A 12,081-nucleotide genomic window follows, 5' to 3' on the forward strand; every position below is an offset into this window, starting at 1 on the left:
ACGCATGGACGTGTTTGACTTTCGTGGTACTTACAAGAGTGGGATTTCTCCTTGCCTGCTCTCAAAGCGGGCCGAGCCGTCGGCACATCCTCAAGCTTGCAACTCAATCTCATGCAACAAGATATCAAGATAAGGGGGAGGAACTACAACCCATAAACCCCCCTAAAATTCCCCCCAACCCACCCCATCGCCTCCGCCCGATACGTATCCCACTCAACATAACTCCCCGTCCCATTAACCGTCCACACCAAATTCCACCCTTCTCCGCCACCCACACTGACATTATACACCGGCCAGCCGCCATCGACGGCCAACTGCCACTCGTCACTCCCATTCGGGTCCCCGTCTACAATGAAACTCACCCAGCTCCGCGACATAGTGTCTGCTAGTTCAACGAATTTGCTTTCATCGGACGAAGAGAGATTGCCGAAGGGATTCACGTCGTAGCCTTCGCCGCGGATATTATCGAACGCGAATGCTACCTCTGCGAAATGCGTTGCTCCTATGACAGGCGTTTTGCCGTTCGGACGGACGTCGAAGCGGTAACTCCAGCTCGAGACGTTGTTTGCGGACCACGCGTGGTTCGTCGCCCTTCTGGGCGCGTTGACGACGATATCGCCGAAATAAGAAGTCAAACGACGGAACTGCGAGCCGAGGGCGAGCGAGAGGTTGGTGTCGTAGGAGAAGAGGTTCGGGTAGGCGATGGGGGAGGGGATGCCGAGGGCTTCGATGTTGGGGTAGAGGTAGGGGATTATTTGGGCGGCGATGGAGTCCGGGGGGATGCCGGTGGAGGTGAGGATATCGAGGAATTGGTCGTCGGTGGAGACGTTGTAGCTGCAGCCGAAGGCGGTGCCTTCGTCGCTGTTGCTGCCGATTAGGAGGGGGACTTTGACGAAAGAGCCGGTTTCGAGTTGGAGGCTGGGGAATGTGGTTATGAAGTCTTCGTCGATTATTGGGACGAAGGGGCTGAGGCCTGAGATGGAGGTGGTGTCGTTTAGTACGTTGTTAAGTTCGGCAAAGGGGAGGGTGCGTATGCAAGAGAGCGATTGTGGGGTGGAAAGGTAGGGGGCACAAGAGGTGTTGGAGACGACGATGTCGTATGTTGATTGATAGGCTGTGCTGTTGTAACCTCCTGGAAGAAGGACAGGGAAATATGATACGGCTGGACCACCTGACTCAGCGATGGCAGCTCTGAACAATCCATCGTCACGCCCTATATTGTTAGTCCCGGACTTAAGTATCCAGACGAAAAGCCATACCTCCATATGCTAACAAATGTGCACCCACACTTTGTGCTCCGGAACTCTCCCCCCAAATCGTCACTTGTGTAGGGTCTCCGCCGAAAGCTTCAATATTCTCCTGCACCCAATGCATGGCTAATCTCTGGTCTCTATACCCAAGATTCGTAGCCCCACCTTCCAACGCTTCTTTACCGCCAAGAAAGCCGAATGCTGAGAGCCTGTACTGAATACTGACTGCGACGAATGGTTTGGATATTTTGGTGCCAGAAGTGAGAATGAAGGACATATTGTAGCGACCATCATTTGTACCACCCATGAACAGACCACCACCATGGATCCAAATTGCTACTGGGAGGAGAGTTGAATTGCTGGATTTTGACTTTGTTTTTGAAGTGGAATTGGAATACGTTGCGGAATTGTTGGTGGAGAGGGATAATGAGGATAAGCTTGGTCTGAAGACATTGAGGTAGAGGCAATCTTCTGATAAGTCATGACCATCATCATCGCCACCGTAGCCGACGCAAAAAGGGGGCCAAGCGGTAGTTGCTTTTGTTCCGTTCCATGTCTCGTTTAAACTTCTTGGGACTCGAAATCGAAGGTCGTTGATTGGAGGCTGGAAAACTGATTAGTATCATCACGTGTTGGAAGATTGGATGACACACCTGAGCGTATGGAATACCGAGGAAGTATTCTTGGTCATACTGTTCATTGTATACTCCTGTGTATGAGCCATTCTTGATAGTCACCGTTGGGGATGACGTATTTGAGTATTTGGCTTTCAAGTGAAGGGAACATGTTGAAAGGCCAGTGTAACTTGCTAGCAGAAAGCCATGCAACAAAGAAAACATGTCGCGATAACATATTGACAGAAGAAGTAGAATTACGGCTAGGGATATATACCCCATCTCGGCCCCTCACCTTCATCTTCCACGGTGCGTCGCGTTGTGGATCCTCAACGGGCATTTGAAGTTAGGGAAAGATCAAAAGTAGCTTGGCAAAGTAGAAGGTTGCGTGTTGGTGTTATCATACAACAAGGATCTTTAAGCGTGCCGTCGATGAGGAGGTTCAGATTCGAAAGTGACGACGAAAGGGGTGTAGTCAGAATAGCCGTCGGTGAGAAGAACCGAACTGAGGTCTGGAAGCGAGAAAGGCGGGGTGGCAGAAAGAGGTGGCGCCGGCAATACCGAGTCTTGATTTGACGACCGGTCCTTTATCTTCCGGGTGGACGCAGGGCAATATCAAAGAATTGTAAAAATAGAGTCTCGAATATATCGAGATATGGAGAAGGAGGACGGAAGGAAGAAGGAAGATGGGAAAGTACCTTGATACTTATCTTGAGTTCTATCAAAACCATGATTGCGACCGGGTTTCCCGGGCAAGGATCCAAACGCAGGTACCCGACAAATTTCAAGGGATTGAAGATAAGAGGAAAACCATGGCAATTGTTCTCGGTAGGTTGGGGTATCTTTTATCGTAATCATCCATCTTAAAGACCGTCTGGGCTCTCTCTCAATCCAGCTCAGCAGCATCATCCCAGTCACTGTCTTCGATGATTGGCTTCAACGATGTAGCCTTATTAGCCTGTGTTGTGGCATGCTTCGAAGCTAGTGAGATATTGCTGTCGACCGATCGTGTGTCTGAATCCGAATCGTCTACTTCGTGCCATCGGTCGCCTCCTTCCACAGTCTCTCCTGGATCCAAATCGCTTAATTCTCGTAATTGCGCTTCAATTTCTTGTCGCTCAAGTTCTTCGTCTGTCTCTTCCTCGCTCTCTGATGATTCGATGACTGCCTGAGATGCAGTGGCTTTATCTCTGCGTAACCTCTTCTTTTTCAGCAATTTATCGACCTCTTTCTGTCCCCGCATTCGCAAACTCAGCTCTTTGACGACATCAATCCATCTGAGCTCAGTATTGCAGCTAGGGCAGTTTCCCTTGATCGGTACCAGAGAATCTTTTTCGTACTTGAGAAAATGTTGACCGAGACATGTTAAATGTGTAGCCGATTGACAACCAGGAGCTGGACAGAGAGCATAGACGCCTTCATCATGCTCAAGGTGCTCCCGACATATTGCACAGCTCCCTTCGTGCTCAAAATCCACGATATTCTTCGCCTTCTCAACGTGCATCTTCTCATTGGCGTATCCAATCTCGAGACCTTGAATCCCATGACCGACTTTTCGCCTCTTCGCTCGGGGACTGCCATCGGTATCTGATACTTCGATTTTTGACACGCTAAAGTCCTGGATGATCTTGATTGTTTCGCGTATGGGTTCTGGAGCCGTTTTGCACCATTTCAACCAAGCTTTATGTACATCTTCGGAGAAAAAGCGTAACTCGAGTGGCCATCTAGCAAATGTAGGAACTCGGAGTAAGAGATGGAGGTTCGAGAGGAGCGAGTTGATGGTATGCCGTGGTCTCTTCGGGTGGCCTGATCGCTTCTTCTGTGTTGCATGCTGGATTCGGGATTCGGCTGGAATATGTGTGGTGATGTGTGGATTCTGCCAAGCCCATCTAGAGAGGTTAGAAGAAGAAAAGCTAGAAGTACTAGGACTAAAGGTGTGAGGAAATCGAGATGATTCTACGCTTGAATGAAAGAACATCCGCAAAGATTGATTGTAATGAAGAAAGCGTGACAACCACACGTGACGGATATAAACAGAGACGACTGTATCAACATACTCGAATTGCAACGCCGCAATATGACTCGGGAATCCAGTGACGATACAAGTCATCTCCCATGGGCGTAAACTGGGGCGACTGGTCCGGACGGCGCCGCCTTTCGCATGTCCGTTATGCTGACGCAGTCGTCTCACTAAGGCGCGTGAGCCTTCTCCACGCAGATGCGCAAAGATGATTTACCTGGATTCGGTGTTGAGCCAACATAAGTAGTACTTCGACTGACAGTAGATCTGAGTAGGTAGCAGCAGTAGAGTGCTGGGATGGGCTTGTTGAGTGCCATGGGGGAAGATGCCACTGTTGATGTGTCGATGTTGTTTGTGTTTTGGTCAAGTCGTGACGTTCGTTTACAGCTCCTCGATGTCGCAAAGCGCGGGACTGGGGCCGAGACTTCAGACGAACCAGGGAACCGGATCTCTCGATTCAACGCCAACCACGCCTATTGATCATTGTTGTATTGCGCAGGGCAACATGGACAAGTCGCAATCCGATATCCAGGAGTCGATTGCTGCTGTGAATCGCATATATAGGATTCGCTGCTCTGCGGTGAGTTCTTCCACACGATGCATGGAAGAAAAGAAGGAAACAAATGGCGACGGTCAGATCCGGGATCTGATCGGATCTTCAAGATACCGACGTCGTCCTTCCCTCATTGGCCTACGCGTGTATAGCCTCAGGCATGAGTGCGGTGCGTGCCTGATTTGATCCTGGGTGGTTTTTGGCACTATCAAAATGTGGCCCGCCGGAAGGGAACTCAAAAGAGTCAAGATATGCAGCATCAGAAAATCGATAAAGGGCCGCAGGTGGGGGAGAATTCCTTGCAAAATGGGTGCACGTAGACGAATTAATATATGTGAATGCTGTCGTGTCAAGAGATGTCGAGATATCAAATTGTCGGCCCCCATTAATCTGATATGTATATAATTCGCAGTTGGTTCAGGTGCAAGGATTGGCGATGCAGAGTTTGGCCAGTTTCTAGTTTCTGTCCACTTTGGCCTAGACCCAACGCATCCCTAGCCCCATCTTATGTTGCCGAAGTTCAGCATGACTGACTGAGAGACGGAACTGGCATTGGCACTGGGCACTGGCACTGGCACTGGCACTCGCACTGGTGCTGCAAGTCTGCTCCGCTCTTTCCTCGCCCAGACGTGACCTGACTTGACCTGACTGAGCCGAACTGAGCGAGCAGGACATGCCGTAAGAGAGAGAGAGAGAGGAAGCCCGCCCGCTTTCGCCTCGCCTGTGCCTCCGCTTCGCCCAATATCGAAAAACCGTCCAAAACCAAAAACCCTCATCAACCACACTTCGTTCCTTTCCCTTCCCCATACCCAATATCCAACATACGCACATTCTCTTCCTCCACGACAGAACCCCCATTCCACCTCCACGACACTCTTTCAAGACCTGGGCGAATATTCCTGACTCGAATGATCGTCAATACCCTCAATATCATGCACTAGTGTTATCGAGGCCTGCGCATCGACTTTGTACAGTGTGTGTATGATCTGCGAAGGGGGACCTGCCGACCATTCCAACATATCGGTCTGGAAACACCTCCCACGCTCGACAGCAACCCATTCGATGTCGACAATTTGATATCCCACCATCTGCGGACCGAATAACTTCGAGACATACCTCGCAGCTCAGCCGGAGCCACCGTCAAAGATGGTTCAGGTACCGACGACCACCACAGGGTCGAGCTCGACCATGCGAGCCTCGCCCGCCAGTGGCACGAACAGTAATACGACTTCGACTCGTGGGAAGCCTGCTACGACCAGTAATGCGAACAATCCTGCGGCAGCACCGCTTCCTCTCAGCGCAATGCACTCTCTGCCGCTCGATATGACCAGTGTCGAGAGGCGGGGACAGCCAACTGCGAGTCGGGAGACTATCAAGAGAATTCGACCACATAAATTGCAGGAGGCACCCACATACAGACCTACCTTGGAAGAATTCAAGGACCCCTTCGAGTATATGAAGAAGATTGCGCCAGAGGCTTCGCAGTACGGTATCTGCAAGATCATTCCCCCAGACTCGTGGAAGCCAGACTTCTCGATTGACACAGAGGTACGTTATACACCCTTCTATAATGCGAAAAGAGGTGCACATGCGAGGATTTCTACTAGAATTACCCAAATCGTCTGATGTGCAGCTTTGAGCGCATACTAATTGTTCGCAGAGGTTTCATTTTCGGACGAGAAAGCAAGAGCTGAATTCCGTTGAAGGCAGTGAGTACCTCCACCAAACCCACCAGAACGACACCACTTTCGTCGCGGCGCATCCATCTAATGTTCACTTTTAGGCACTCGCGCAAACCTTACATATCTTGACCAACTTGCCAAATTCCACAAGCAAAATGGTACGAACCTCAATCGATTCCCCAGCGTGGACAAGCGCCCCCTCGACCTGTACAAGCTCAAGAAGGCCGTCGAGACACGAGGAGGCTTCGAGAGAGTCTGTAAACACAAGAAATGGGCAGAGATTGGTCGAGACCTGGGATATAGTGGAAAGATCATGTCATCATTGTCAACATCACTCAAGAACTCATACCAGCGATGGCTACACCCATATGAGGTATATCTAAGCTCGGCCAAGCCAGGCGTCCATCAACAGCTGGAGTACGAATATGGTGGTCCACTCACTCCCTCGCCCGCAAACTCGCCCCTGAAGAAATCGCATCAACATACACCATCAAGCCTACGGGGAGATTCTCCAGCTATTCGAGCTTCAGATGCGCTGAATGCGTCCATGAAGGAGGAGTTTCTCGACAGAGGCATGAAGAATATTCCAAGACTGGACTCTCCAGCAGCCACACCGACACCAACGCTGGCACCGCAACCACAATCGGCCACATCAGGCTTCACGGCTGTAAATGCTGGAGGCTTCACCCCAGTCAACACAGCTCCAGCGACTTTTACCCCTGTGGCTAATAATAGGCGCGAACGTGAGGAGAATGGTTTTACTCCACCCAGACGACAATTTGACACTCCGATAGCCTCTGCTAAGAACACTCCAGAGTATCGGCCTTCAGCTCTCGGTTCTGCACCAGTCGTCAATGGCTTCACTTCCAACCCCATGCTGAAGAGACAACTCTCTCATGACAGCTTAGACTCGAGAGGAAAAGGTAGCCAGCCTGAAGACAACGAAAACGGTGGGCGACGCAGTAAGCGCCTCAAAAAAGGTACGTCTGATATATATTTTCTTTTTCCAGCAGTGCCATGAATCCCATTTCAGGATGGTTATGTGGTGTCAGGGATGCATCCAATGCGCATACCCCAAACTTGGAACATTGCGCTTGGATTGGCGAAGTGATCCCCGGCTAAAACCAGCCCTGCAGATGCCGTGCCGACTGTGGCTGGATCCCACATGACCTTATTCCGACCGACGCAACCTCGAATCCCAGGAGAGCACGGATCGTTCGCGCCAGGCGAGGTAAGCAAATCTACTGATGACATTTATTCTCGCGATATAAACTTAGAATCTGTACAGAAATGTGAACAGTGTGGGAAGGCCGCCGACGACTCTACCATCATGCTCATTTGTGAATCTTGCAACAATGGATACCATATGGCTTGCCTCGATCCTCAGGTCACCCAGAAGCAGGACAATAACGACTGGTATTGCCCGAGATGTCTTGTTGGGGATGGACAGTTCGGTTTCGAAGAAGGTGGGATCTACTCACTGAAGCAATTCCAACAGAAGGCTGCAGAGTTCAAGGAGACCTACTTCCAAAACAAGATGCCATTTGATCCTGTCTTCAACTGTCCACGTCCAGTCACAGAAGATGATATTGAACGAGAATTCTGGCGACTGGTTGCTAGCTTAGAGGAAACTATCACCGTTGAGTACGGTGCTGACATCCATTCGACGACCCACGGCAGCGGCTTCCCCACCATCGAAAAGAATCCCCTCGATCCATACTCGAACGATCCCTGGAACTTGAACATCTTGCCTCTCCATGCCGACTCGTTATTCCGCCACATCAAATCCGATATTTCGGGCATGACTGTTCCTTGGCTGTATGTGGGCATGATTTTCTCCACATTCTGTTGGCACAATGAGGATCATTACGCCTACTCGGCTAATTATCAACACTTCGGCTCCACCAAGACATGGTATGGTATCCCTGGAGAAGACGCAGAGAGATTCGAGGCAGCCATGCGTGAAGCAGTACCAGAGCTCTTCGAGACGCAGCCAGATCTTCTCTTCCAACTGGTCACTCTTATGACCCCTGAGCAATTGAAGAAGGCCGGTGTCCGGGTCTATGCTTTGGATCAGAGAGCTGGTCAATTCGTTATTACTTTCCCTCAGGCATACCATGCAGGATTTAATCATGGCTTCAACTTTAATGAAGCTGTGAACTTTGCACCTAACGACTGGGAACCATATGGCGATGCTGGTGTTGAGCGACTACAACAATTCAGACGTCAACCCTGTTTTTCGCATGATGAGCTCCTCTGGACCGCTGCTGAAGGTGCTGCTACTGGTGGTGTCACAATTGCTACAGCAAAGTGGCTTGCTCCTGCTCTTGAACGTCTTCGAGACCGCGAACTCGCGCAGAGAAGACATTTCCTCGATAAGCATAAAGAGAAGCATGCAGACCCTTGTGTTGCTACCGATGACACCGAAGGTGAAAGCCCTCGTTGTCAGCTCGGGCTCGGATTTGCCATCGATGAAGAAGACGTACCGGAAGAGGAGTATCAATGCACGTACTGCAAGGCTTATGCATATATCTCCAGATTCAAGTGCGACACTAGTGGCAAGGTCATGTGTTTGCTCCATGCTGGTAATTACGAATGTTGCAGTATGACGGAGGATCAACGATATGCTGGTAAAAACCACACTCTTCACTGCCGGCGTACGGCAGAAGCACTTGAAGCGATCCATATCAAGGTGAACGAGAAAGCTCAGCTACCCGAAGCATGGGAGGAGAAAGTCATGACGGCTATGCAAGAGTCTGCGCAACCTTCCTTGAAAGTTTTGCGAGCCCTCGTCAATGAAGGAGAGCGCATTCCGTTCAACCTTAAATCTTTACCCGATCTGAAGCAGTTTGTTGATAAATGCAACGAATGGGTCGAGGAAGCCACCAACTACATTGTACGAAAGCAACAAAACCGTCGCAAGAACGAGAAAGCTTGGCGCAAAGGCAGTAAAGCCGCAGAAATGGAGGAAAGAGATCGCGAGTATAGAAAAGTCGAAAACATCAACAAGCTTATTGAGCAGGCCGAGCGACTTGGCTTTGATTGTCCTGAGATCACTCAACTAAACGAGCGGGCCGCAGCTATCAAGCAATTCCGGGCAGACGTTTCAACTGTTCTCCAAAATGTGGCTTTGCGCAAGACTACCGAGTTCGAGGATTTGCTGGAGAAAGGACGATCCTTCAACGTAGATCTGCCCGAAGTTGATAAGCTGGATAAGATGGTTCAGCAAATGAAGTGGAACGACCGTGCTCGCGACAATCGAGGCCAATTTCTGACATTGAAGGAGGTTGATGATCTTATCGAAGAGGGTGAAAAGCTCGAGATTCCCGAGTACAATGAATTTCTTGGCCATTACAAGGAGCAAAGCTCTCAAGGTCGAAGCTGGGAGATCAAGGCGACTGAATTGATTAGCGCTGAACTGATTCACTATCCTCAATTGGAAGCTTTATCCGCCCAAGCTCAAGCGGCCGCACTTCCGGTGTCCGCAGAGACGTTGGCTGCTGTCGACCAGATCTTGGACAGACAAAGAGATGCACACCGACGCATCGTCTCGCTCTACGACCGCAGCAGGAACGAAGACTTCAAGAAGCGACCTAAGTACCAAGAAGTCCGTGACACTATGGATCAACTAGCGGAGTTGAACAGTAAGCCTAATGGTACACTGGACCTCGAGAAGGAACAGAAGCGGCACGAGGATTGGATGCGAAAGGGCAAGAAACTCTTTGGCAAAGCGAATGCTCCGCTGCATATTCTGAAATCTCACATGGAATATGTTTTCGAGAGAAATGTTGACTGCTTTGATATCGAATCCGACAAGCCGAGAATGCCAGCAGAACCAGCTTCTCGAGAACCAAGTCCTTCTGATGCGAAGCTTCATAGCTGGGAGGATCCGAGATTCAGGGAAGTCTTCTGTATTTGTCGTCGCATTGAGGCTGGTATGATGATCGAGTGCGAGCTTTGTCATGAATGGTGAGCGTCCTAATTTTCTGGATGTAGGATTCGCTAACTTTATAGGTATCACGGCAAGTGCTTGAAGATCGCACGAGGAAAGGTCAAGGACGACGAGAAATACACTTGCCCTATCTGTGACTGGCGTGTCAAGATCCCCCGCGATGCGGCTCGACCTAAGCTGGAGGACCTACAAGCTTGGCAGGACGAGATCCCTGCATTACCTTTCCAACCTGATGAAGAGGAAGTACTTGCAAAGATCATCGACAATGCACAAGACTTCAGAAGCCATGTTGCACCGTTCTGCAATCCTGTCATGGCCACTGCCGATGAGTGCGAAACCCAACGTTTCTATCTTCGCAAGATCGAGGGTGCCGAGATTCTACTGTCTTACGAGACAAACTTCTTCCGACAAGAGCTTCACAAGTGGTCGCCAGTAGCACCAGAAGCCCCGCCCCTCCTCGAAGTCTCCAAGTCGACCAGAAAGCCTCGTCCAACAAAGCTACAGAAGCTGATGGCACAACATGGTGTTGAAGATCCTGAGCAACTTCCTCAGAGTGTTCGTATCAAGCCTCATATTGTCAACAAGCGCAAGTCAAGCGAGCCTTCGTCTTCACGACCACCGCCTCTTCAACCTGCTCCAGGACGATCTGATTCTGGCACCCCAACATCGCACAGCTTTCCTAGCTCCGCGACTATGCATCCACATGGTGGTCCAACTTTATCTGGCCTACCATCTGCACACGATCATGCGCATCCAGCCCATTTCGGCGGGTATGCAGATCCCCATTTCTCCATGGCTTCTTCAAGCGCGTCACCTGCCTTCGCCCCTCATGCTTTCCTTCCCGGTGGTATGCAGAGTCCAGGATTTGGCTCACGACAGCCGGGCATCTTCAACGATGCAGCTTATGGTAGTATTGATTCCGTTGCCCTTGGACCTGGAACTGATAGTCCTATGCGAGAGACTTTTGGCGAATCTCCTCAAGATTTGCACGGTGTTTCGAAGTTTATGGATCCTCCAGGACTCGCCATGTCTCGTGCAGGCAACAAATCAAAAGGCAAGGGACGTGCAGAAAATAATGAACCTGAAGGAAGTCCATCAAGTACAGCAGGTGATGTTGGTACACGAGGTCGAGCCGCTGACGAAGTCAGTCGGGAAGAATGGCCGCTTCCAGAGACTCATGAAGAAGAGCAAGGAGAACCGAAGTGGGGAGCAGATGTCGATATGGATTTGTTCCTCAATGAACAACCATAATTTCGCCCCTTTTCCTTCTACGAACATTGCATTCTACGATCAAGGAGAGAGATTCGTACGGCGTCAAAGGTTTTTCATGATCGCGAAGCCCTAAGTCGGTGTTCGCATTGCATTTTGCATCATTGGGTCTTTCTTGTTTCTACGGATTCCAAGGTGTTTAGGGTGCGGGTTTTTCTACATTGGCCAGAAGGTCAGAAATGATGGAGTTCAGAGATCTTGCTTTGGACGATTAGGTTTTGCGCGCATTTGTCTCTTCTCCTTTTTGCTTTGGTTGATTGGGGTGACTTTCACCCTGATCGGCTGTGTATGATTTTGTATTCTAGTATTGCATTTGCATGTTGCATGGCTGGTGGTTGCATGGTGGCAGTGGTGGAGGAGTTGCTATGGTTGCTGGGGTTGCATGAAAGGGGAGAGTGTGTAGAAGACATGAGTGAGTGAGTTATGAATAAAAGAACTGATAGGAATAAAATAAACTACAATCAAAAAAAGTTAAAGAATTTTTTTTAGCGGAAAAAAAAAATTTTGTAATAAGTTGCGCAAAAGTCGTTAAAAGTTTTTTGTTATTATTGGAACCCTGGGTTTGACTTCTTAAAGCTTTGAAGAAGAGGGAAAGGTTTAGGGAGGTTGTGATGGTTGTGGTGGTTGTGGTCCAAAGCTAGGGAGGCTAAGGAGAGTGAGAGTAGAGAGAGTGAGAGTAGAGAGAGTGAGAGTAGAGAGAGTGAGAGTAGAGAGAGTGAGAGTAGAGAGAGTGAGAGTAGA

At 49.7% G+C, this 12,081-nt stretch overlaps 3 protein-coding genes across 3 annotated transcripts; 1 reads left to right on the forward strand and 2 right to left on the reverse strand.

Annotated features, from left to right (window-relative positions):
• Positions 1-143: 143 nt before the first annotated feature.
• LY89DRAFT_669004 (alpha/beta-hydrolase) lies at positions 144-2,089 on the reverse strand (the record flags this gene model as incomplete). Its single annotated transcript, XM_018213060.1, has 3 exons — positions 144-1,213; positions 1,260-1,854; positions 1,904-2,089. The coding sequence occupies 3 exons, from the start codon at positions 2,087-2,089 to the stop codon at positions 144-146; spliced, it is 1,851 nt and encodes a 616-aa protein (XP_018072062.1).
• Positions 2,090-2,750: 661 nt separating this feature from the next.
• On the reverse strand, positions 2,751-4,201 carry LY89DRAFT_584753 (uncharacterized protein; the record flags this gene model as incomplete). Its single annotated transcript, XM_018209286.1, has 3 exons — positions 2,751-3,777; positions 3,922-4,054; positions 4,102-4,201. 3 exons carry the CDS (start codon positions 4,199-4,201, stop codon positions 2,751-2,753), a joined length of 1,260 nt encoding a protein of 419 aa, XP_018072063.1.
• A 1,382-nt stretch (positions 4,202-5,583) lies between these two features.
• Positions 5,584-11,322, forward strand: LY89DRAFT_733541 (PLU-1-domain-containing protein; the record flags this gene model as incomplete). Its single annotated transcript, XM_018219812.1, has 6 exons — positions 5,584-5,985; positions 6,098-6,146; positions 6,221-7,099; positions 7,256-7,350; positions 7,408-10,088; positions 10,134-11,322. 6 exons carry the CDS (start codon positions 5,584-5,586, stop codon positions 11,320-11,322), a joined length of 5,295 nt encoding a protein of 1,764 aa, XP_018072064.1.
• Positions 11,323-12,081: the final 759 nt, after the last annotated feature.

This window comes from Mollisia scopiformis (genome assembly GCF_001500285.1).
Source record: "Mollisia scopiformis unplaced genomic scaffold LY89scaffold_11, whole genome shotgun sequence".
NCBI lineage: Eukaryota > Fungi > Ascomycota > Leotiomycetes > Helotiales > Mollisiaceae > Mollisia > Mollisia scopiformis.